This window comes from Melampsora larici-populina, assembly GCF_000204055.1.
Source record: "Melampsora larici-populina 98AG31 unplaced genomic scaffold MELLAscaffold_7, whole genome shotgun sequence".
NCBI classification, from domain to species: Eukaryota; Fungi; Basidiomycota; class Pucciniomycetes; order Pucciniales; family Melampsoraceae; genus Melampsora; species Melampsora laricis-populina.
In genome coordinates, this window is record NW_006768771.1 from 201,994 (window position 1) to 228,444 (window position 26,451).

General features: G+C 41.5%; 6 protein-coding genes across 6 annotated transcripts; 4 read left to right on the forward strand and 2 right to left on the reverse strand.

Annotated features, from left to right (window-relative positions):
* Window positions 1–9,028: 9,028 nt before the first annotated feature.
* MELLADRAFT_71102 (uncharacterized protein) lies at window positions 9,029–10,556 on the reverse strand (the record flags this gene model as incomplete). The annotated part of the gene is made up of 5 exons (XM_007406999.1): window positions 9,029–9,314; window positions 9,381–9,486; window positions 9,570–9,732; window positions 9,792–10,011; window positions 10,098–10,556. The coding sequence occupies 5 exons, from the start codon at window positions 10,544–10,546 to the stop codon at window positions 9,224–9,226; spliced, it is 1,029 nt and encodes a 342-aa protein (XP_007407061.1).
* A 303-nt stretch (window positions 10,557–10,859) lies between these two features.
* On the forward strand, window positions 10,860–12,103 carry MELLADRAFT_60758 (uncharacterized protein; the record flags this gene model as incomplete). Its single annotated transcript, XM_007406669.1, has 5 exons — window positions 10,860–10,874; window positions 10,910–11,018; window positions 11,255–11,427; window positions 11,503–11,604; window positions 11,696–12,103. 5 exons carry the CDS (start codon window positions 10,860–10,862, stop codon window positions 12,101–12,103), a joined length of 807 nt encoding a protein of 268 aa, XP_007406731.1.
* A 1,486-nt stretch (window positions 12,104–13,589) lies between these two features.
* On the reverse strand, window positions 13,590–15,927 carry MELLADRAFT_95122 (uncharacterized protein; the record flags this gene model as incomplete). The annotated part of the gene is made up of 5 exons (XM_007406998.1): window positions 13,590–13,616; window positions 13,679–14,570; window positions 14,660–15,402; window positions 15,487–15,794; window positions 15,924–15,927. 5 exons carry the CDS (start codon window positions 15,925–15,927, stop codon window positions 13,590–13,592), a joined length of 1,974 nt encoding a protein of 657 aa, XP_007407060.1.
* Window positions 15,928–17,301: 1,374 nt separating this feature from the next.
* MELLADRAFT_34116 (uncharacterized protein) lies at window positions 17,302–20,675 on the forward strand (the record flags this gene model as incomplete). The annotated part of the gene is made up of 16 exons (XM_007406670.1): window positions 17,302–17,392; window positions 17,489–17,689; window positions 17,766–17,971; window positions 18,068–18,168; window positions 18,216–18,226; window positions 18,261–18,370; window positions 18,445–18,596; window positions 18,722–18,765; window positions 18,823–18,857; window positions 18,938–19,021; window positions 19,161–19,301; window positions 19,396–19,904; window positions 19,981–20,067; window positions 20,166–20,308; window positions 20,419–20,522; window positions 20,607–20,675. The coding sequence occupies 16 exons, from the start codon at window positions 17,302–17,304 to the stop codon at window positions 20,673–20,675; spliced, it is 2,088 nt and encodes a 695-aa protein (XP_007406732.1).
* A 1,260-nt stretch (window positions 20,676–21,935) lies between these two features.
* Window positions 21,936–23,382, forward strand: MELLADRAFT_47293 (uncharacterized protein; the record flags this gene model as incomplete). The annotated part of the gene is made up of 4 exons (XM_007406671.1): window positions 21,936–22,363; window positions 22,460–22,554; window positions 22,625–22,948; window positions 23,036–23,382. Coding segments are annotated over 4 exons (987 nt in total), but the record flags the coding sequence as incomplete, so codon positions are not given.
* Window positions 23,383–24,440: 1,058 nt separating this feature from the next.
* MELLADRAFT_71103 (uncharacterized protein) lies at window positions 24,441–25,396 on the forward strand (the record flags this gene model as incomplete). Its single annotated transcript, XM_007406672.1, has 2 exons — window positions 24,441–24,565; window positions 24,652–25,396. 2 exons carry the CDS (start codon window positions 24,477–24,479, stop codon window positions 25,028–25,030), a joined length of 468 nt encoding a protein of 155 aa, XP_007406734.1.
* Between the last annotated feature and the right edge of the window lie 1,055 nt (window positions 25,397–26,451).

The following is a 26,451-nucleotide window of genomic DNA, read 5'->3' on the forward strand; positions in this document are numbered from 1 at the left end:
TAAAGGCTGAAAATCATCAAAAACCCACCTGTAACAATACCTGAAATTTGGCCCTTGATTTTGTAGACAGGTTTTTGAAATCTTCAAACATCAATAACTTTTGCAGTTCTGAATCAAATAACTCGATTTTTGGTTCATTGGAAAGGTGAGTCTTTGCTCTACATTTTTCATTGAGACATCACATCTGTAGCCCGTCTGAAGAAGGTCCTACAGAGCTATTCATGCAGAACTGTTTGGACATATGTAGAGCGTTCAAATGACTAGATAGCACCTTGCTGACATTATGAAGTGTAAAGGAGAATGGTTCAGCTTTTGAATGAACCAAAAATCGAGTTATTTGGAGCAGAATTGCAAAAGTTATTGAAGTTTTTAGACCACAAAATATTGTCTTTATAATCATGACCCAAATTTCAGGTATTGTTACAGGTGGGTTTTTGATGATTTTCAGCCTTTATTGTTAGTACATTAACCAATATCTGCGTGTAAAATACAAAAAAATACTCATCATGACGCCCCAACATCTAGGAACAAGGTGCATATTTTTTCAGATTTTTAGCTCTCTTCCTGTTGCCTCAGGACTTTTCTATGTCAGTAGTTTTCTTTACCGCCCGGTAAAGATTACATTTGGTGTAGTGAAAGAGCGTGATCAATCAGCTGGACGACGAGACGCCAAATGCACCTATTGCAACCAGGTTATGAATGGTAAACCTCATCTATTACAGAAGCATATCATCAATCTCTGCCGATCAATTCCTGGTGACCAGAAATCAGCATACATAAACACTGTTCAGCCACAATCGTCTGCTGATTCCTCCAACTCAACTAATGAAGATTCCACCTCAACTTCAGCTATTGACAAACCCAAGCTAATTCACAACTTTACTGATGCGTCACTCCATCATTTTGTCAAAAGAACTCAAGACAAAATGGATCAAATCAATCAACATCTCTGTCTCGCCTTGATAACTGGCCGCATACCTTTCTCTGTGCTTGAAAACAAGCATTTCATTCGTTTTCAAGAAAGGCTATCAGTTTCACCAATCACAACTGCTACTAGATATGTGATGACAAACCGTATTTTACCAATTGTGCATGCTCGCACTGTCAAAGAAATGCGAGATGATCTTTCCCGCCAGTCGGGTCTAACAATCTCCCTTGATGGATGGTCCGAATATCTCGAAACAGTGTTTATGCTGTCTTGGCTCTACGCGGCACAAAAGTCAAACACTTTATCGATACACTCGACCTTCACCAAATCCGACACACTTCCGAGAACATTTCTTCGAGTCTTGATAGTACACTCAGCTTGTCAGGAATAAAGTGGGACCAGATAGTTGCTGTTGTGACTGATAATCCTACACCCATGGTGAAACTTCGAGTGAGTTCTGTTCATATCTCGTTCTTGGTGCTTCCATGATGTTCTTGTCTGATATGATGCTTATCATGTAGAGAATCATCCGTGAAGCACATCCTCATGTTATTGGCATTCCTTGTTGTTTGCATTTTTTCAATCTGATTGCCAAAGACTTTCTCAACCACCAAGACATGAAAAAAGTGGTCTCGAATAACAAGGAGTTAGTTAGGTACTTCACATCTTCACATCACTGGACCGAGCATCTTGAATCATGGCGAAAAAAGGAAGGTATTACTCACGGTATACAGAGCTCATGTGACAGTCGGTGGTACACCTATAGCAAAGTCTGTCTTTCTGTCGACACACATGAATTAGGATTTCTCAAATGCGCCGATATGTCTGATGATCCAACATTGGACACTCCAACAATCCCAAAAGAAACAGCTTTGATTGTTCGAACTCGCGACCATTTCACTGCAAACAAAGCACTTGTTTTGTTCCTCAAGCCGGTTGTTGATGCCCTTGCTCGCTTAGAATCAACCTCTACGACCCTTGGTGACATCTGGAAAGAGTTGATTAATGTTTACATCCAAATTTCAAGTCTCGATCTTTCTACCTGGCCGGGTTATGTCAATTACAAGACTTACTGTCTTGGTGTTTTGAATTCAAGAGCTCGTGCCTACTACGACGAACCGATCTTCATCCTTGCTTTATTCCTTACTCCAAGCTGTCGCCATCTGTCTGTATCACGTGCCTATCCGATCAAATCGATCCAAAAGATGATCGTTAACCTCGCTTTTTTCTGGGGATATTCGCAAGCCGATGCCATTACGATTGCACAACAGGCCCATCTTTATCTCAATGGTGAAGGTCATTTTGGTACATCAAAGAAATGTATGTCCTTTTTTTAAACCATCCAGGCGACTTTGGCTACTAACTCTTTGATTCATGTATACATAGTTTTGCTTGCAATCGATTACTGGCTTGATGTGCTTACAACCCTACAGACGAGTCTACTTAAACATCTTGCTATCAAACTACTCGAGATCATAGCCCATGCTGCGGGTGTTGAAAGCCTATTTTCAGCCATGTCAGCTACAAAGACAAAACAGCGAGCTGCAATGACCCTCACAAATCTCAAGATGATATCACAAGTTCAGCTTTCCAAAACAAACAAGAACCCAACAAAGAAATCCAAATCGGTCAGCAATCATACCGACAAAGAAATTGAAGTTATCGAAGACCCACGAGTAGAACCATCAGAGCTCTTTTCTGGCCCAGATGATCTTGAAGAGTTTGAACAAGGAGTGGCCCGATTGCAAGAGGAACCGATGCTTGTTGACCCCGCTTTAGAGGCCGATTCTTATGATGGTTTTATTAGATCTCTCTTTGATCTGACTTTATTTGAGGTTCAATCTTTTCATCATGTTGAGTCTGCAGGTGAAAGTACACCTGCTGTTGGCGCTCCTGGAGCCTGGAACCCCGATGAAGTCATATTTGACTGATCTTATTGTTTTTATTACGTGTGCTATGCTGAAATACAATTTTTCGACTGGTCTCTTTTCGTTTTTTGACTGTTTTTTAACTTTTCGCACTGTGAGAGGACGCGCCTAACGCGCCAGTGGCGCCCAGACGCGCCTATTTTTCCGACAAACGCGCCAGGGCGCGCCTTTTTTTTTAGAGCCGCGCCCCCATCCTGACATCGGGGCATTGGGTGTGAGCGTGATATGTATGTATAGAAAACTGTAGTGAAAAGTTGTTGAAATTGTGATTTTCAATTCTCTTGGATACAATTCTGATGAAGGAGGAAAGAGAGACAAAAGATTTCTCCGACCTGGACAAGTGGGAAGATGGTTGAGGCTTCCCATTTCACATATTCCACTTTGTTAACACCCCGTGTCAACCTCGAAGATTTTTTACAGTGATGTTCCTTCTTTTATTAATTCAATCTTCAGCAGAGAAACTCTTTCTTACAACTAATGAACCTACATAGGTTCTGGGTTACAAGGATAGATTGTATCAGTAGTTTTGAGTAATTCTCAAAATCCAGGAAATAGCCATCTTCAACCATCTTTAGCCAAACAGTTTCAACATACAGGGCTTGATCGGTGGCCCTTTGCCGGTGCTTTGCCATGCAGTGATTCTTTGTCATGCAAAATCATGCAAGGGTGGCGTGAATGAATCTCGGCTGGCCACATCCCTGCTGATTTTAGCCCCACGACCAGGTATGGCAATTCAGAAATCTGGTTGGTTTACATAATTAATCTGCTTTTGTTTCTTATTTAAGACAGGGCTGGTAATGAAATCTTGGAACTTGCAACTTCCAAATCGTAGAATTGAATCCTCATTGTTTGCCATTGTATTTAGCTCTTCAAAATTCACTATTAACATTGAGCACCAAGCAAAAGTTAGACCACAGCAACAAATCAGAATGACCAACACAAGCGAAACATATCAACTTACTCCAGCCGCAAAAATAGAATGTGAAAATCAAAAAGACCTATTCAGCAAACTACCTGACGAGATCCTCATTGTGATTTTACAATACGTTTTCGATGCCCGGACCAGATACGGAGCAAATCACCAGCAGAAGGACAAGCAAATAATTACTCTTGTATCGGACGGTCCAAAACCTTTACACATTTATCAATACAACCCTGAAGCTCCGATCAACAGTAGCTTTCATTTATTTTCCACTGTCGATCGTAGGATTCATCATCTCTGTCAGCCTTTCATATGGCCGGTGAGTTAGTTTTGGTCGAGTGAAGCAAGTAAGACTGATCCCTAAAATTTACTGATTGATGTATGTCATCATTTTTTACTTCGAACTTCCTTCAACCTGGTGGTCTAGTCTCTTGTGATACCTCATGAAATCTGCCGTCCAATCTCTTTCTGGAACCAAGAGATCTTACCAAAATACGCATCTTTTGTCAAAGAATTTTACGCGAGTTTGGAAGACGAATGGACCAAAACATCATATAATCCTATATCTATCAGACAAGCTCCCTGTGATCAAAATCAACATCATTTTACCTTGCAATCTTCTGATTTGACCAAGTTCAAGTATCTCAAGACTGTCGGGCATCAACCTTTCAAATTTGGTGACTATACCTTCAAAGGAGCTCCTATAATTGAAGCCGTACCTTTCGACAATGACCCACATGTTCAACAAAGTCTCCTTGGAGTCAAACAGGACATCGTGCTACGCAAATCACCTGGTCTCGAACCCCCAAACCTTTTCCAAGTATTGGTTCAATGTCACAATCTTACAACACTCTGTCTTGAGTTTCCACCTCGTTGGGAATCTTCCGAGTTAGAAGTAGCGACCAACCTGAGTTGCAATTTGACTTTACTTTTTTCCGGTCTTACAAACCTTCAACATCTCAAGTATCTAGGTCCTTTCTACAAATATATACCGGCAGAGTCTATCATCGAGCCCATCAAACATCTACCACACCTTGAATCACTCGAGCTTGCAAACATGTTGGTCAACGAATGGGGACGGACTGATTGCCTTGCTAGCTCTCTTTCCACGCTCAAAAACTTGAAACATCTGTCTTTAATGCACGTTGATGTCATAGAGCCCTCTTGGAGCGACCATAAAGCTCCTCCTCAGTTATCAAAACTCGTGATCCATCCACTATCCCAATCGGTGGTTATCAACGCTGCCTGATTACATCAATACTTGGGCTCCTCACATAACAGATTTCCAACTCAAATTTGATCAACACAATCCTGAATACCACGAAATGAAATCCTCCCTACCTTCAACCCAAGCGTTCATGAGTTTAAACTACCGGCTTTAACCCATTTGACGATATACCGACATTCCGAGTGTGAAACCTTTCAGTGCTTCACATTTTGTCCGAACGTCCGTTTCCTCGAAGTTTGTTTGCCTTGCGAAGATGGACTGTCCGAGCTTGTAAAATTTATTATCAGTGGTAAATTTCCTAAGCTCAAGGAGATAGTAATGCCTATGAAATGGGAAGATTCGCCTCGACCGACATTGGATTCTAAACTAGCTCCATTGGAAGAATTCTGCAAGCTTAAAGGGATTGACTTCAAGGGTTGCCAGGGTCCTGTACCTAAATCACGTGCTATCCCTACGATCAATGCTTAGAAGGATAGGCATTGGATTGGACTAAATGTGCCGGTGGCCAACAAGCTAGATTTGTTCTCATGTAATGGATCGATTCGATCTTTGCCACTCGTGTTGAGGTCTCTTCATTATACACTTTGTAACATTGTACATAGTGGTTTTGTAAAAACAAGTTGAAAGTATGTTGATCATTGCAACTATCACATAAAGCTCCAATGACAGCATAACCATTTTTGATTATATCACAGCTCATTACGATTTGATTTTATGAAAATCAATCAATACATCCTAGCTGACCCTAATTGTACATAGTGGTTTTGTAAAAACAAGTTGAAAGTATGTTGATCATTGCAACTATCACATAAAGCTCCAATGACAGCATAACCATTTTTGATTATATCACAGCTCATTACGATTTGATTTTATGAAAATCAATCAATACATCCTAGCTGACCCTTCATGTGTTTTCTCAATCTACAGTCATTTTGTGCTTTCATCACAACAACCCACAAAGTGCATTCAAAATATAGTCAACATTAGTGTAGTGGTGCTACTTGCTCCCCATTAAGAACAGTGTCATCGGAGAGCGATTTGTAGGCGGATTTCCCTGTTCAATTTCAGCCATGGAAAATCTGAGACTCAAGGTGCAAGGGTCTCGTAAATATCTGTACTTCTGCTAGCTTTATCCCTGCTGAAGGCCCTCGCGACCAGGTAATGAAATTCAGCCTTCTGGTTGGTTAAAGTCTGCACGCGAACCTTTCTCGTTTGTTATTTAGCTTTGGAGCAAATTCTTTCGACTAAAAAGTCTTAAAAACTCCTTCAAATCTCTCATTTGGCTTACTACCTCTGCAAAACTCACAAGTTCCATTGAGCATTAACAAAAGTCACACCACAGCACCAGATCCAAATGCCAAAATCAAGAAAAGCAAAACCCCAACTTGATCAACCTACCAACTTAGCATTGAGGACTCAGAGAGATTTACTTGGTCAACTACCTTATGAAATCATTCTCGAGATTGCAAAATATCTTTACAAAGACCAGACCACCTGTAGAACAAGTCACCAGCAGAAGGCCAAGCAGATATTTACTCTTGTATCAAAAGATCCAAAACCTTTGTGCATTTATCAACACAACCCCGAAGCTCCAATCATGAGTGACTTCCAATCTTTCTCCGTTGTTAATCATAGGATGCATCATCTTTGTCGGCCTTTCATATGGCAGGTGAGTTGATTTTGGTCAAGTGAAGCAAGTACGACTTATCCTTGAAACTTACTCATTATTATATGACTTGAAATTTCTCTACGCTGGTGGTCTAGTCTCTCGTGATGCCTCATGAAATCTCTCGCCCAATCTCTTTCTGGAACCAAGTGATTTTACCGAAATACGCAGCCTATGTGAAAGAATTTCATTTTAAATTGGAAGACGAATGGACGAAAACATCAAACAGTCCTGTTTCTATCAGGCGGGCTGCCCGTGACAAAAATGAACATCATTTTACTTTCCGGTCTTCTGATTTAAACAAATTCAAGTTTATCAAGCCCATCAAGGATCGGCGCACGAAGTTTGCCGGACTAAATTTCCCGCCAGATCCCTCAGTTAGAGCCGTTCGATTCGACAAACTCGAATCGCACATTCAAAGAAGTCTCCTTGGAGTTCAACACGACGTCGTGCTACACAAACCACCTGGTCTATGTCCCAAAAATCTCCTCAAGGTGCTTTCTCAATGTAACAGGCTTAAGAAGCTCTGCTTTGGATTTCCGTTTCATCGGAGTTCTTTTACAACAGAACAAATAATCAATTTGAGCGCAAATTTGACTTCGCTATTTTCAAACCTCGACCATGTTCAACATCTCAAATACCGAGGTCCCGATTTTGTACCCATACCTGCAGAGTCTATCATTGAACCCCTCAAACATTTACCACTCATTGAATCACTCGAGCTTGAAAACATTTCAGTTACCAATTGGGGACGGACTGATTGCCTTGCTAGTTCTCTTCACGATCTCAAAAACTTGAAGCAGCTGGCTATGATGCACGTTGATGTCATAAACGACTTTTGGTCGCTTCATGAAGGTCCTCCTCAGTTGACGAAACTCGTGATCCACCACTATCCCAATGCTTGTTCAACAAATCTGCCTTTGCACATCAGTTCTTGGGCACCGCACCTGACACATTTCGAATTCAATTTTGATTTACACCGCGGAACAGAAGACATCTTACCTGACTTGAGACTCCATCGGTTTTCTCTACCAGCTTTAACACATTTGACCATTTACCGACAGTGGGCATGCGATACTTTTCACTGCTTTACAGGATGTCTAAATCTGCGTCACCTCACAGTGCATAATGCTTCAATGTACGAATATAAACTTTCTGAATTTTCAGACTTCATAATTAGTGATATATTCCCTAATCTCAAGGAAATAGTAATGCCCATGAAATATAGAGATTACTCACCTCACCTAAAACCTGATCTTAGACTAGCTCCGTTGGAAGACTTCTGTAAGGTCAAGGGCATAGACCTCAACATTTTTGGGAAATTTGCATCTTGTTCAAGTCACTCCCATCCACCGGATTTCGAGTCCAGCTTCTAGAAGACATTTGATTGACCTGATGGTGCTCTTTTGGCTGGCAAGCTATTTGTAGTGAATCACTCAAAGCTTGAAAACTGTTCATCTCTTTTGAAATATTCTGTACCTTTGTAAAACTTTTCTTGAGCGTTTTCGGGTAATTAAAAGGGTTGTGTGCACGCGTGCAACCCGTGTTGAACATTTCTCATCTCCTAGCAACGTCTGACAAATTCACACGCTTGTCCATGATACACGCATGGTTATAGCCGCATAGCCATCCTCTATCACTCCACTTTGATTTTGATTGACTTATCAAACAACTCAACTAGATGATTATCATACAATCAGTAAAGATCAAATCAACAATTTGAGGAAGAATTAACCAACGTGAATCAAATCACATGCGACACACATATGTGACATCTCCTTGTGTGCCTTTCACACACAACTCCCGTGTAAGGATTATAACAAAAAGGTACCTTTGGCTAGCTTGAATCTTCCAGATCTTAAGACTGGGGATGTTTTTGCATTGCAACAACATGGGTTCTATCACCTGAAAGATCAAGTTTTAATTTGGTAAATAATAGACCTTTCCTTGTAGCACTGAACTGTCATAGTTATCCTCACTGACAATAATTGCATTCTGTCCAGCTGGTCCAATTGGTGACCTGGAGAGAGATATCATTAACTTTTTATACAAACATCTGGATTGCTGAACATATGGCCCCTTGAAGATCTCTTATTCATTTATGGTGAACTGTAAGCCACGATAAGCTAGCACCTTATTGGTTGCCTCTGGTCCAATAATCACACACAATTGCTTGCTTTGGGGTGATAGTTGTATATTGTTCACAGAACCAATAGTATCCCACATCTCTTGATCACTGGGTGGGAGAAACAACTTTGCTGACTTCATTCTTGTTTCAAGCCAGCATACTCAGAAAGGCCTGGCACATTGAAGTATACTTCTCAAGTCTGACACCTGAAAATCTCCAACAAGGGCAAGATTTCAACCTGGTTGATTTCAACAACCACTTGAGATACATATCAGGCATAGACTGTATCTTTAGGTTGTTACTCAACAGTTTTCAGCGTTACAAAATATGCCAAGACCTTCAGGAAAGAATAAGGGTGGAAAACGTTTTGCAAAAATACAGCTGGATCGTCTAAGAGATCTAACAGAACAAAGATTCATGTTCTTATTGAACTCCTGCGAATCTTGATCGCCCGGATAAACGTTTCCTCAAAAGTCTAAAAGCCATGATACTGGTGATAGCAGATAATCCGTACCTATCATTGTGGCATAAGTTGTGAATCTCGATATCCTACAATCTGAATGGACGTGAATGTGCTTACCAGGTGACAATGTAGGTGACATGCATGTTCCTTAGTTGAATTTGAGAGGACCGCCCGATTGGGTTTCCCTTGGACAGCATTTGCTTCAGTTCACCACTATTGGCATCTGAAAATACCAAAACAACCGTGCAAGTCGTGAGTTTATGACAGATTGTTCAAGGAAGGCTTTGAGCATGAAGCAATACCTACATGTGATTGCATCAACAAGGACTGGTGCACTGTTCAAATGATTCGCGATCTCCAGAATGTCAACAAAGTACCATTGATTGGATTCTTTCTTGTTCTCTGGTTGGAATAATGACTTGGACTCTTGCTTTCGTAGCATACCTATGAGTTCTATCGTATTCCCTGACTGATAAATTGGTCAGGGTTGCAACATGCATATCGATAGATCTAGCAAAAAGGACTGACCACACTAGCTTCCCGCGATGACTGTTCTTTGAACTCTCTTTTGATGAAACCGCGATTGACCAATATTGGTTCACCCCCCTCAGTTCGAATGAATGGAGTGATCAAATGATATCCGAGTTCCGCATCTCGCGTTCGTGATTCAATAAGTATCTCTTTCGAATGATCGAATCTACCTTCTAGCCGAACTTTGCGATATTCGAACTCAGGTACGACATCAGGACTATTGAGAAGTAACGTAACAAACGCCAATTAGAAGCCGAGATCGATGAGAGTGTTTCGCCAATAAAAATGCTAGTTTCACTGAACTTGATCGATTTAGGAAGTGGGATTGGATCGATTCTCATCTTATGTTCTAAATCTTCAATTAATCTCCTTTTCCATTTCAATCGTTGAACTTGCCAAGTTCCTAAACCGAATGTCAAGAGTGGTACACAAATAAGTACCACGGTCATGGGTGTCCATCTCTTGTTGACCTTTGGTTTCCAAGTAGATGTATCCAAAGGTTCTTGGTAAGATCCTGTGGTTCCTGCTTGACGCTGAGATGATGTAGAGAATGAAAGTTGGGAAACCAGTCTTGGTTGATGTTGGCATGAGCGCCTGGCGAGAGTGAAATAGTTGAATGTTAGTCCCTGTTGCTGTATTCCTCGGCTCATGGAGGCTTCCGGTAGATACAGCGAATGGGAAAAGACTCCATTGCTGGCAAAGAAGGAAAGATTGGTTCTTGCTATTCGAAATGTTCCCTGGAGGTTGTTCATGTCGTCACTGGCTTCGACACTTGAAGTTGTGCAAACCACAGAAACCAAAACTACCGTCTCTTAATATTATCACGTGATTTGGCGGCCTGTCGGAAAATTGTGAAACGGGCCGAGTCGGGGCCCTAAATCATCCCTGTAGCCCGTGAACTTCTGAAGCCGAGGAAAAAACTGGAATCGAGTGCCCTCATTCAAAGTGCAGATGCAATCAAATCTGAATGGAGACCAAGATGAGGTGTCGATAGGAGATGGCGATCTCAACATTTTCGAGGTGAATTTGGAGGCATTTATGTACTCCACTCAACTGTTCTCCAACATGATGAGAATTGATGTGTTTTGTTGTTTTCACTTATGTTGGCTTGTTAGGAACCGGCGAATTTTCGACCCGCTGCTCCAGAAGCTCAAGTACTTGACTTTGTCAGATCCAATGGTGATCAATTGAAAATTCGACTGGTTGGCGGCCATCCGTTGTGGGGTGAGTAATTTGCAGCAGTGTTTTGTTTGTTCTCGCAGTTCTGGTTATCGAATCTCAAGTCATGCCGTATTGTGTGAACTTGAGAATATCAGAATTGGGAGGTTTATTTGACTTTGCTAACAATGAGGTTTGGCGCCCATTTTCTTCCCGGTAATTTTGTAAACCAAAAATATTCAACAAATCAATTACCCGCAAACTATCATCGGGTTGAAAATATCATCGCACAACCTCAACAGGTCACGTCCTGTATCCAGCTGCTATGTTGATGTCAAAATATCTGGAGCAGAACGCTGAGACTCTTCTGAAATCGGTGCCCGGAGCCGGAACTACGCGTGGAAAGTTTGTACTAGAGCTTGGTGCCGGAGCTGGTTTGCCCGGTTTGACAAGCGCATTCGAAGGAGCGGAGTTGGTAAGATTTCATAGCCGCGCCGCGTACACCCCCCACTCACACTGAATTTTTCCACCTGTTGGCTGGCGTCACTAGGTCGTTACTACAGATTTCCCAGATGCAGACCTGATTGATAACTTGAAGCACAACGCAGATGTAAATCTGCCCTCGCAGATCAGAGACCGGATGATAGTAGATGTGCGTCTCGCGCTCGCCGCCTCCTACACCAGAATGTGTCATTCCAAAACCCTGATCGTAGTTCACTGATACTCGCTCTCCATTCTTTCAGGGTTATACGTGGGGCGCCAATCCCGCACATATATTGAGTCATCTACCCATCCTGGATGCGTGTGGTGCCCAAACACCCTCCAATACAGTATCACCTCTTTTTGACCTCATTCTCCTTTCAGATCTGGTCTTCAATCATTCCCAACATGAAGCCTTAATCTCGACCTGCGAACGCTTTCTTCGTCCGCGTTCGAACCCCGAGTCACCTACTCCTTGTCTTCTTGTCTTCTTCTCTCATCACCGTCCTAAGTTCATGAAAGAAGATAATGGATTAATAGAGCTCGCCCAAACTCGTGGATGGACTTGTAAAAAGGTTGTTGAGGATAAAAATGCTGGCCTTGCATTCCCGGAAGATGAAGGAGATCCTACAATCAGAGGTACGGTCCATGGTTGGATGCTCACTCGTTGAAACTATTGCAATTTATGCTATTGTGTGTTTTGAATCTGATCATCTTTTCCTTCGGTATTATGCCGATGCGAAAACGTGATTGAGGTACTTGATCTGAACGTGAAATCTTACACAGACACTGCTGGAGTCGCCCGAACATCAGCTTCACAGTTTGCATCAGCCTCTTTTCATTCCTGTTTCACAACCGTCTATGATCTCATTCGACATTTGAACACCTCTTGGTCTGATCTTGATGAGTTCAGCCCCTTGTGAACACTATCCAATTGTGATGATCATCTCTCTCATCACACCTTGTGAATAGTGAGCGTGAGCCTAAAGATGTGTCGATGGTCCTCAGACTGACCGCATGGGTGTTGGATCATGCGTAAAGAAACAAGAAGCAAAGGTGACAAATGATAAGTTGCGACTCACTCTTATAAGCAGATCAGACGTGCCCAACTCCAACTCAAAAATACCATGTCCATCACATTATTCAGAAGATTAATCCATGATTAACGATGCCCCATACAACAGCTTATTAGCTCTGCATGGGTCGACTCTTATTCATGGAGAAGGTTTTGTATTCATTGAATATGTTTATACGTTAAGCTCACCCCAGATGATGTTGGCACTGATAAGTCGTAGGCGGACTAATTTAAACCATTAGAGGTGTTCGAGTCCACCATTGTTGCAGTTTCCCCTGTGGTTTAATGTGATCAGTTGGATAGCCCCCTTTGAGGTCTCGATAGCTTTCAACCTGAGATTCACATGATGTGCGGGTGCAGGAGCGCGGGCGATCTGAAATCCAGATGTACCATAAATCAGCGTTTGACCTTGTGCAATGTGCGCTGCAAGACGCTGCACGGCCACAAGTCTCATGCTGCTGGAAAAACTCAGGGTGATACTACAGGGACAGATGCGTCAATACTCATCTGAGTTGATTATTGATTGAGAAATGTATGTATCTTGCAACACTTTTGGCCTGCCAGCTCATACTCACTCATCATAGTGTTGCCATCCCTGAAAACAATGGCACCTTGCACATACATGGTATTTGAATGGCTTGATGCAAAAAAAGATTGCCACGACGAGCACAATAAAATTGAGTCTTCAAAAAAGGTATTCAAGGAGACGCAATGCGAGAGATGCCGCGATATTTGAATGGAAATCAAAACCCAAAACCAATTGCGAAAGATGCATAAACCACATTGATAAAAAATATAAGGCAAGAGAAAAGCACGATATAGAATCGTGGATGTTTTTAGACATTTGATAACGGTGGAAAATATGGAGATAAACAGGAGCACTACTTGACAAGAAAAGAGAAAAAGCTCTATGCAGGCATCTATATGAGCAAAAAGAAACTATGAACACGCAATCAATGATCAGAGAAAATTGTGCAAGCAAATTTGCGGCGGGCTTGGTGGAGATCTTAACCAGGGATGGAATGAGCAGTGGATGAATCATTATATCGCAAGACTACTTTCGAAGAAAGCACAACCCGACATCACCTGGGAGTTGTCGGTATATACCCCTGTACGTACAAATGAAGTTAGTCCAACTGGGGTTTGCTCTAGTCAGGCGTCAAGGGCTTACATTATGTCCGCCATCGTCGGTCACCATGCCACCTACGGTACCGTCCTTATCTTCACCATCAATGCGAAGGCTGTCCTTCATAGGCTTTACTAATGCTTCTGCCTCGTCATCGTCCAACTCGAGATGAGTGACATTGTCTGCCACTTCATTTGGTAGCTCTTCCGCACTGGTACTGGCTGCCCGGCTGCCACGAGAACTTGATGATTGTCGGAGATAGCTGTTTGGTAATCCGACACACATGTCGTTTTGGCTGACAGTCTGAATGGACTCATTCGTCAAACCGATGGTATCAGCGGGAGGAGCGATAGTAGGGTTTTGGTTTGTGTTTCCCGAGGTATCAACGGGTGCAGATGATCTCGAAGATAGTTGATCGACATGAGATTGGGTAGGAAGGAGGAGGGAAGATGATTTGGTTGTACCAGCTTGTGACTGTGAACTAGCTTTCCCTGAAGACGACGCTTTTGCGTCTCCTCGGCGTTGTTCAAGGTTCAAAAGATATTCTTCGTCAACCCCACCAGTGACATATTTACCGGTGAAAACGGAGCAATCGAATTCTTGGATCGATTTGTTAAATTTACCACAACTGTTGATGAGGTGATCGAGTGTTTGGAAGACGACCTTATCAGCTCCGATTTCGTGTGCAATTTCGTCTTCTGTTCGATTATGGGCCACAAGCTCTTTACGTGAAGGCATGTCGATACCAAATACGTTTGGAAATCTGATGGGCGGTGCGCAGGAAGCCATGATAACGGTTTTGGCACCAGCATCGCGCGCCATTTGGATGATTTCTTTTGAAGTGGTACCTCGTACGATAGAATCGTCAACCAGCATGACTGACTTGCCATCGAACTCCATAGCCATGGCGTTCAGTTTGCGCCGAACATTTTTTCGACTGAAAAGGAAAAAACAGCGTCAATTTTGCTCCGATCTTGATATCCACGATCAAAGGGAAAACCCTGAAATGATTGACTCGTCACTTACCGTAGCTGCTGACCGGGCATGATGAATGTACGCCCTACATATCGATTTTTGACGAACCCTTCCCGATAAGGTATACCGAGGGCTTGGGCACATTGTAAGGCAGCTACACGACTGGTATCTGGTACTGGAATAACCACATCCACTGACATATTACATTCAGTCAATATCCTCTTGGCTTCGAGGGCTAAAGCATCACCCATAGCCATCCTACTTCTGTAAACACTGATACCATCGATAACACTATCCGGGCGTGCAAAGTAAACGTATTCGAAGATATCAGGAGCCAAAGTACGAGGTGTAAGAGCTTGTCGGGCGTGGACGCCTTTTCTTGTGATGATGATGGCTTCGCCTGGTTTGACATCTACCCAATCTGTGAATCCATTTGCATCGCATGCGACACTTTCAGAACTGATCATATAGTCCCACCGTTCGGGTTGCCCGTTACTTGAATCTACTTTCCGTCGACCATAACCGAGGGGACGAATACCATTGGGATCCCGGAAAGCGATGATTCCAAATCCAGCAAGCATAGCCACACATCCATAAGCTCCATGGCAATGCTTCATTAGACCTGAAATCGCTCTAAAAATGTCATCTTCGTCTATCCGGAATTTTCCAGTTTTTTGAAGATTGTCCGCCAAGATATTCAAAAGAAGTTCAGAATCTGAATCGGTGTTGATATGCCGGTGTGCGTAGTGATCTAGATAATATCGGAGATGCGAGGTGTTGATCAAGTTGCCGTTCTGGACCAGTCCATACAAAATCAATTGAATTGGTTATAAAATTACGAGACACGTGTCTTGGAAAAAAATGAGACGAGAACTCACGTGTGCCAAAACAATTCCATAGGGCGAATTGACATAGAAGGGTTGAGCTTCGGCATGTGCGGTACTTCCGGCGGTAGGATATCGCACGTGTCCGACACCCATGCTTCCTACCAAACTAGCGACACTGTGGGCGTCCAAGACATCCCGAACCATTCCGTTAGATTTACATTGATAGAAACGACCTTTGGGTCCACATGTGACCACTCCGCAAGCGTCCTGCCCACGATGTTGTAATAGATTCAACCCCTCGCAGATATCAGGTGCGGCGTTAGCCTCGACAGTTCCCAAAAGTAAACCTATGACGCCACCTAGTCGCGATAAGATATGTCAATGTCCAATCAAAGCAGGTGTAATGGAAGAATTCAATGCAACAGGATATTGGACATTAGCCATTAACATCACGGGTTAGAACCAAAAAATTTGGTAATCAGACTTACACATTTTCAAGGAAGTCTACTGTTGAGGCTAAAAGTTTCCGAGATTTGATAGACCGTCTTTTGAGTTTTAATATTTTTACAGAGTTCGTTGGAGAAATTTTGAGTTTGAAAAATTTCCTGTATCGGAATCTGAACTTCATACGAGCACTATCCGACTAGTCCGACCGATCCGCAGCCGGGCCACAGTCACTCTCTTCGGTACCAATTCAGGATTTGCACGCGTCCTTTAACATCTGCATCAATCGTCACGAAATCCCATCAGGCAAGTACAGCCACTTTCCGTTGGAATCTGGATGTCTGCTCCGCCAAGCCCGATCAATTTTTATGGAATATACCTTAAGAAAACGAAAATGAAGAATTTTAAGATGTGGTGTCCATGAAAAAGGTATTGCGGCAACAAACTCTAGACATGCATATTTTTACCACTGGGTGTGCAAGCAAAGCATGAGAGGAAAAGTTAGGATGTGATACATAGGAGCATGAAGAGCACAGTCCCTGCAAATCGCGAGTCACCCTGCGAGTCATTCTCCTGGCAAATGCTGCGGCCTGCTCAAAATCAATGCAAGGCCCTTGACAGATTACCAAGCAGGAGAGAGAACTTGTGATAGGGTGTAACGAGCGAAATTAAATTGACAGTTGACTTCTGATGAGGATCTGGAGGGATCTGGTTTGTACCTATGACCTCACTTTCCATCTACATGAGTCATTCGAAAACTTAAACCGTCCTCAATCATTTCAGTTGATGCTCAAGTGTCATCTTCATCGAATCACTATGCCATCCAAAAGGACCAATGACTCTAGTCATCCGTCTGGGACACCGAAGAAGTCAAAGTCAGCTTCTCAGCGCACGATCGCAAGTTTCTTTTCACCACCCGTTCAAACAGTTGATCGTCAAGCAAGAGCTGAAGGCTCACGATTGTCGCCTGAGCAAAGTTCATCACGGATCGAATCGTCCACCGGCGCTGCGAATGGTTCAGATCTTCTTGGTTTACCCAAGGTTGAACAAAGTGGTCTTTCTCAACTAGAACAGGATGCCGAGTTCGCTCGAAGTTTGGCCGGAGACGACGATCAGGCTTACTATGAGCAAACCCAACGAGAAGACTCGAAAAGTTCACTAAACTCTTCAGTACCCTCTATCTCAGCCGTTCCACTACCGATATCACCAGGTCCAAACTGTCCAAAGGTTGCTACAAAAGCTCAACTTTCAATCAATACACTTTCAGGTCAAGCGTCACAATCCAACACAAAGACGCATTATTCATTATGTTTGGATATCTTTGAATTCGATCCCGCAAAGGTTGATACATCAACTTGGCCAATATATTCTTCACAAAATCAATCCAAGTCACCTAAGAAAAAGCTAGCTACAAATTCTACCATGTGTACACCAGCTAAGAAGGTGCCATATAGCTTTCTTGCAGAAGGTTTTGTATCCATCTCTGCTACGCGTTCACGATTAAGCATCACCAGTAAGTGAAAGCGTCGTAAAAGTTTAGTGGATCAGGATATACGAACTTTGCTGATGTGTCTTTTCCTCTTCTCTAATTTTGCTTACACGCGTGTAGCTATCTTGACCAACTTACTCCGAACAATCATTGAGCATGACCCATCTAGCCTTTTACCTACAGTATATCTCATAACTGGCCATTTTGGCCCGGCGTACGAGGGTATTGAGCTGGGAATTGGATCCCAGATCTTGACTAAGGCTATCAGAGCTGTTTCCGACGTGTCCCACAAAGAGCTCAAGGCGCTTTGGAACAAACATGGTCAGAGATAGACATGATGATTTTGAAATTCAGTTCTGTTCCTTACCTATCTTCCTGACTTGGATTTGCAAAACAGGTGATCCGGGTGATGTTGCATTCGAAACTCGAAGATCAGTCAGAACGCTATTTAGTCGTACCGCACAGCTCACTGTCCAATCAGTATTCGATGATCTATATAATCTTTCTCATTTGAAAGGGCCTGGCTCTGTGGACACCAAAGTTGAGGTTGTTAAAAAACTTATAGTCTCTGCCAAGGGGGAAGAAGTCAGATTTCTAGTTAGAGTTGAGTCATGAGGAATGTGTGCCTCTTAGTGTACCGTTTATGTGACCCTTCAACTGATCCGTCCAACGGTAAACCTTCCCTAATCTGGTCCACAGATAATGTGCCGAAACCTTCGGATTGGTGCAGTCAAGCTGACTGTTACATCATCATTAGCACAAGCTTTCTGCCTCAGCCGATCATCTACCACATCATCACAGTCTGATCACATCAGAAAACATTGGATTGCTCCTGATGACAGGCAAGGAATTCAAGCTGTCATTGACAAAAACTTGAAAGGTAAAGCTAAAGCTATAGAAACAAATAAACCTGGACGATTGGAAACTTTGAAAATACTCACACAAGCTCAGAAGATCGTTCGAGAGGTTTATGTTCGACATCCGAACTATGATTCTATTATTGTACGTGTTTACAACCCAATGAACTGAACTTTTGATAACTGATGATGACCAATTCAAATTCCACGCATATGAAGCCAGCTCTGCTTGATGAAGGCAGTCTTGAAACGCTTTCTGAAAAGGTTCCTTTAGCTGTAGGAATTCCAATATCTCCTATGCTTGGACAGATCACTCGAGACTTGAGTGATGTTGAGCAAAGGCTAAAAGCAGATGAAGAATTTGTAGCTGAGTCAGTCCTCGAATTATTCTCACTTTTTGTTTTATGAGACGTTTTCGTGGCACAGAGCCTAATATTCTGATCACTCCCTGATGTTTTCCTCATTACTTGCTCTTCCTTGATGCTGTGAATGATAGGTGGAAATACGATGGACAACGCGTGCAAATACACGCCAAACGTGGTAAAGATGGACATCATCATAACATCAGAGGGGGTCAATGGGTAGGAACTCAAAAAGATATCTTTGTCAGACTATTTAGTCGTCATCTTGAGGTAACTTGAACCGACATTTTTTATCAGATGTTTATGTTTGCTCATACTCTCTATACTCCTTTTAACGAATTTTATGGCAGGATATGACTGATAAGTATCCAGATGTTCTGGATTTGGTTGTGGCCTTGTTCGAGCGAGGAAAAGCTAGTGAATCTCATGAAATAGTGAAAGACACAGGAAATGGATCAATGGAGGATGCATGCGAACCACAGGAATGCCTGAGTTCATTTATACTGGATGCAGAGGTGCGTGGATATGCAAGGATTTTCCTATGACGAGAGGTTTAACCTATCTCTTCAACAGATATGTGCGATTGATCCTGTAACAGGCCAGCTAAAATCGTTCCAATCTTTGGCCAACCGTAGTAGGAAGGATGTCAAGATAGAAGACGTTGATATCCAAGTAGGAATCTTTGCATTCGACTTGATGTATCTCAATGGAAAGGTAAGTTTGAACACAGGAGCGTGGTTTAATTTCTCATACCATCGTTTCACAAGTAACTGACTCATTTTTGCCGAATGCTTTCAAACATGTCTAGCCTCTCTTGGCCGAGGCATTCCGAAAGCGTAGATCACTATTGAAAGATCATCTTCCGCCTTTTGTACCAACCGAAGGATCTACAAGATGCAACTTGATTGCACGTTTCGATCATGTTAATTCGATGGAATCAACAGTGACTAAGTTGCAAGAAGTCCGTGAATTTATGTTGGAAGCTGTGGCTAATAAATGTGAGGGAATCATGGTCAAGATTTTGGATAGTCAGACCTCACCAAGCTCCATGGTGATGGATCAGGATGTTGATGGTAATATGGAGGTATCAGGCTCAGAAGAAGAGGATAGAATGGTAGGACAAGATGATCAGGCCAATTTGGATTCAACGGTTGGGGCGAAGCGATCACGTAAGAAAGCTTTACTAGCAAGTTATGAGCCTGATAAACGAGCAGATAGTTGGCTTAAAGTCAAAAAAGATTATGGAGAGTTGGGTGATAGCTTAGACTTGGTACCCATTGGTGCCTGGCATGGTCAAGGCCGTAAGGCGAGCTTCTGGTGAGTTGAAGTTCTTCCATTTCGATATCAACGTTTATTTGCTGAGGACAATCTATCAAATCACGCTATTGGGTAGGTCACCAGTCTTGTTAGCGCTTTATGACCCTGAGAGTGGTGGATTTCAGGCGGTTTGTAAATGTATATCAGGATTCAATGACCAATTGTTTGTCTTCTATATATTTACATTAAATTATTTTGGTCTGCTAATCTTATTGTTTGCTGAAAAATTGATCGTCTTCGTTCCCACGACTGTTTAATTAGCTATAAAGATCTAGGTGCTCGCTATACGAAAGGAACAGCTCGATGCTCTGCTGAGAAACAATTAGGTTATATTGAATCAAGTGGTGGTCATACACCTGATGTTTGGTTTTTACCAAGTGAAGTATGGGAAATTCGAGGTGCTGGTCAGTTCGTCTTATGATTTTCATTATTCTCCTATTTCCGCAGCGGTGGAAGAAATAGCTTGCATAAAGATGAAGTGTCTAATCTGGTAATTGGTGGAAAATCTTGGCAGATATTACGCTAAGTCCAGTGTATAAGGCGGCGCAAGGATTAATAGATCCAGATCGAGGTCTATCATTAAGATTTCCACGTTTTTATCGAATCAGAGATGACAAGGTATTTGATAAACCGTTCTCTATAAAGGATGACTCGATAACAGAAAACTGTGTTAACTAATACGGTCGATGTCTGATATGGCAGGGCGTCGAAGATGCATCTCATCCTGAAGATTTCGCTGAGATGTGGAGAAGGCAAGAAAAGAAAGCATAAATTTTTGGATCAGGTTTCTGTAATTTAATTATGTACCTATATAGAGCAACCAATCAATAGAGACATCAATTTCTCATGTATCAATGAATGAAAGTAGGCTGATTGCGTTCACCCCCAAGAAGAATTGGTAAAATAGTTTATATCTCATACTCCTAGCTCTGAACGCAGACATAGATGCTGTGTTTGAGAGAAATAAGACAGGACAATGATGTTATATGGCAATTGCTTAATTCGGTGTTTCGATTACTACCACAAACAGTTCTGCACGGGTAAGATGAGCAAGATGATGGAGAAGAGCTTTTGAAGGAGACTGACTATGAAGGCCTGCTATAGAGTTCTGAACGACATATAATCTTTTGCACGGTATACACTACTAGGGGTTCTCAAAGTTGGCCCGGTTTCAAGAAAACCCAGTTGACCCGGTTGCTTTTTGGCAGTAACCTTGTGTATCGAGTTGACATTTTTTGACAGATCACAGCCAAAAAGTCAACTGGGTCAACCGGGTTTTTACAAACCGGGTCTACTTTGAGAACCCCTACTCTTTAGGAGTCGTTGAGCGCATTTGAACATTACAGGCTTTGACATCGAGGAGAGCGCTCCCCTTCGTCGTCAGCTTTCGATTCAAGTCTAGTTTTGCAATGTTTTGCAATTATCAGATGAACAGTGAAAATTGAATGGTTTGGTGATCGGTAAAGTCATTGAGTACGCGAAGAGTGTTGCAAGAAGTTCATGAACTCGACTTTGTCAAATGTTCATCGTACATGCATTTCTCTCATTTATGGCTCTTCACCCTTTGAGGGTGGTTGAAGTTGAAATGGATTTGATGATGTGAGTCTAGTACTTTTCAAAACTTCCATCATACACAAAGGTATCTATCAACGCCTTTACTGTTTTCTCAGCGTGCTATATATTTGTGTGTTTGCTTTGTGGGCAGTTGACTGATGGATATTACCATTTGATAAATGGTATTTTGTCCTTTGAGGTTCTATAGAAGAAAGGTTTTCTTTGAGGATGATTGAAAGGTACATATCTAAATAAATGAAGAGGTTGTTGTTGGAGTTGGAAGTCGAAGATGAAGCCATGATAAGATGGGTAACATACAACATAAATTCCACTTGTTCTTCTCAGTAAACTTTGCGGTTTTCATCGAATTCATTCCAATTTGTTAATCCAACCAATCAAACTTTTCCACGCTCAGTCTCAATCCCAAAACCCACCTGACCTTGGCTGAAGATCCTCACCCCAATTCTTCTTAGGACACTCAATTACATACGCACTTCACCTCAACGCATAATCCTCATCAGCTCGTGCCACCATTGCTAATCCTCACTGCTCAATCTTCGAGTCTCGATCGCATATTTTAAACCTTCAAGTTGAAACGAGTGAGAAACCTACTTGATCACGTGACCCACGACCAATCTTCTCATCAAACAACTTTCGGACAATTCGACTTTAAGTTTGATCAACATGGTCACCCCAGCTCAGCCATCCCGCACCGGTTCAACTCCTAGTCAATCATCACCTCCTTCATTTCAACCTTCTGATGACTTGGGCAAAAGGTATAAGCTTTTGGAAAAACTTGGACATGGTAACTTTGGAGTTGTTTACAAGGCTCTCGATCAAGTCACAGGTGAAATTGTCGCTGTTAAACAAATTGATTTGGAAAATAGTGATGATGACATATCAGAGTATGTGATTTCTTTAGTTGAGATGATCGGCTAGCCATTCCAGGACGGGAAACAGAGCATGGCTGACCCTCAATTTTCATTATGAACTGTTTCAAGAATTCAAAAAGAAATTAGTCATTTATCAGACTGTGATTCCGAGTTCATTGTGCGATACTACGGTAGTTTTGTAAAGGGTTACAAGCTTTGGATCGGTAAGTCGACGTTTCGGATTCAAAGATCTTGAGATGAGATTACTGACTGTTAACAACTTGATCGATTTAGTGATGGAATATTTATCAGGAGGATCTTGTTTGGATTTATTAAAACCTGGACCATTTCCTGAAAGTGCTATTCAAGTTGTGATTCATGAACTTTTACTAGGTCTTGAATATTTACACACAAAGAAGAAAATTCATCGTGATATCAAATCTGCCAATATCTTAGTCTCTTCCAAAGGAAAGATCAAGTTAGCAGATTTTGGAGTTGCTACTCAATTGAGCAATAATAAGTCAAGACGAAATACGTTTGTTGGAACACCTTTCTGGATGGCTCCTGAGGTTATTAAACAGTCTAGTTATGATGAAAAAGCTGATATTTGGAGTTTAGGTTCGTTCAATTTGGTCTTTGAAAAGAATTTTGCGTCATTAACATTAGTAACGTCACTGACGGTGACCCTTTTTGATCTTTTCAAAGGAATTACTGCAATCGAATTAGCCAAAGGTCAACCACCACTAGCGGAATATCATCCGTTGAGAGTGCTGTTTTTGATCCCTAAGGCTAAATCTCCAACACTTGAAGATAACCTGGATGCCGAACGAATTAAATTGTTTTCAGATGAATTCAAAGATTTCATTGATTGTTGTCTTCTAAAAGACGTTCAACATCGACCCAATGCACTTCAACTTCTCAATCACCCTTTTCTTAAAAAACGACAATCGACAGGTCATAATCCGTTAAATTTGAAGAAAAGTCTCACTGGTTTCATTGCTAATGGTCAAAAACTTTTAGGTGGACATCATCCTGACCAAGGCATTGCTGGCAAAGAATCTACTAGTCTTGTCGAGTTAATCGAACGTCATAGCGTGTGGAGGGCTCGCAAATCTTTGCAGAGGACTCATAGTCATCATGACGGAACTGTCAAGACGAAAGATGTCAGCCACTCGACTATGGACTTCAAAACTGCGAATTCAATCTCAGATCACGATACAATAACTTCATCTTGGGATTATCAAAACACAATTAAACCTGAGACGGTGATTGAGAATATCTTGAATAATGCTGATACCGAACTTGTAGAGCATCAAATTCAACAAGTAGAAGAAACTCAAGCTGAGATGATTCAGTCCTCAGTGAATGATGATGATGATGAGAACGATAGTGGTGATGAAGATGAATTAGAAGCAGCACGTGAAGCGATGAGTGCTTCACCTCTACGTACTACACTGGGTGTTCCGGCTGGACATGGTGATCATGGCTTACATGAATCAGAAACTCGGTTCACCAAAAGTCCATCTTCACCATCTGTCCATTTACTTGGCGGACGTCAGAGCTCTACTCCCTCATTGGCTTCACCACCACCTTCGCCTTCTGTAGCTACTACCCATTTCCGAAAAACCAACCAAGCTAGTCTTCATAGATTGGCATTGCAGGAAAGCGCGCGGGAAACAGGTCAAGATTCGCTAGACGGGTATGTTCTGACATTTTCTTGTAGTCACATTCACGATGATGCTCACTTTTTATATTTATTACCATGTCACAGATCTCATACTGTCAAACCCACGAGATCAATCAAGCCACAGTCTTTGAATGTTCGACTGAATCAAATGAGACTTGAAGAATCCAACCAATCGCGATCTCGTGTGAGTGCAGATTCAGAGGGCACGACTTCGATCGGAGCCAATGAGATAAACAACACACCTTCACATGGTCATTTGGGCAAAATGATCAATAGTCTTGTGTTATTGCCTCTTCTTGATAAGGTGTGATCAAAATTTAGGTACTTTTATCGTATACATCTATTGGCGATAGCTAAATGATTTCGACATCCTTTTCATGCGACACTTTCCAAAATATCTAGATAGGTCAGGATTTCCCTCCGCGAAGCAAGTCGAGCGAAGTTCATGATTCATTACAGATGATCAAAGAAGGTTTTGTTAATCTGGTGCATCAAAATCCTGATGCTGGTAGTACACTTTTATTGAATTTGATTACAGGCGTTCAAGAGTCAGTATAGATTTTCCTTTTATCCTTGTGTAATCGGGATGTGTAGTGTGATAGATTTACTTACTGGTGTTTGATTGATCCAATAGGAATTCGAGCATTTGTGCAGAGATGTCTCGAAATGATTTGGTGTTTAATGACGGGCAAAGCCAAGGCGGTTCACTGGGATCTAAGCGATCCAATAACGATCACTCAAACCATTCTCTTAAAGAAAAAGCTCACTTTTTGAATCAATATCCTGATGAGTCTCACGATCTTGATATTAAAATTGAAAAAGACTCCTCGAATCTCAATAATCCTTCAATAGTACGAAAAACAAGAGAGATTGAACAGAAACGAAACGTTTCAACTAATACGATCGTTACACAAGATTCTAGTCAAGACTCAGAACTTCTTGATCCACCTAGAAGTAGTATTTCTGAATTATTGTATTCTAGATGGTTGGATGGATTGAAGAAATCATTATGATCTTGATTTTCACTGTCTTTCTTTCTCATTCAAGGACACTGAGTTCATTTTAATTTATTAGCTTTTTCAGTTTTGGTAAATTTTCAAGGTTTATTTTGGTCATGTATAACTTATAGTTTTGAACCTGTCTGTAATTCATCAACTTGTCCATCTATCCATCCCGCAATCAATTCTCACTGCTTTCTCTTTATTTATTTGTTCAATGTGTTTCTGGTTTGGACAATAAAAACTTACTTATATATTTTTTGTAATTCATTTTGAATCATGGGGTTTCATAAATTGTTTTGTTGGAACTATACATGATTTGTTTTGTAAGCACTAGTTTTTGACTTCATGCAAGTTTTTTTTTCAAATATTGGTGCAGTGAAATGCTTCTTGTTTGACCAAAAAAAGGTTTCTCATACTTCAAGTACGAATGCTGTGCTGGCAACATATTATCCTTGGATTAAAGTATATGTTGCAACACGGCCACTATACTATACTGTACTGTACCAGTGTAGCACTATACTTGGTACAGTATAGCTTAGACTATACTTCAAAAAATAGTATAGTATAGTGTGGTATAGTATAGTGGGTACTGTAGTTTTTGAGAAAAGCATTGTATGGTATAGTGTTTACTATAGCCTATACCAAATATAGTATTGAAGTATTGTCATCCAGCACTCAATTAATTACATTTTCTTAAAACATTTCAAAGGATACAAAATTGGGTGAGGTTTATGTTACAACATTAGATGAAAGCATACTTTTCTATCAAGCACTATGAATGAGGTTTTTGAAAAGCTGCATCAGCAGCAAGAAAAGCATTCAAAATGATAAGATGGACTTCTCCAGCTAGAAAGAGAAGTCAGAACAAATAGGAAAGGTGAGGAAGACAAATCCATCTAACAACTTGTGATGCAATATAAGAACTAACATATGCTTATAGGTTATAAAGATATTTAGTAAGAGAGAAATGTATTAGCATCATTACACATATGTGAACTTCACAACACCCCCCTGTGCTAATAACACAATTGAAAAACACTTAAAGATAATCTATGCTTTATTGGTAAAACCTTTGACAATCCCTTAGTCAGCATATCTGCCAGCATCTTTGCAGAAGAAACATGAACCAATTTTACTATTCCTTCTTCAACACATTGTTGGACAAAATGAAACCTTGTATGGATGTGCTTTGTTCAAAAGTGATGAGAAGGATTTTGAGCAAGAGCCTCTGCACCTTCATTATCTTATGTTGAGAGAGGAACAAAGGTATTTGTGGAATTCTCCTATCCTGAGAAGGAACAAGATCAGAGAAAGTCTTAACTGGGAAGACTCAGGTCAATCAAAGAGAAAACACAATATCTGAGAAGGAACAAGATCAGACAAAGTCTTAACTGGGAAGACTGAGGTTGATCGAAGAGGAAACACATTCTGTA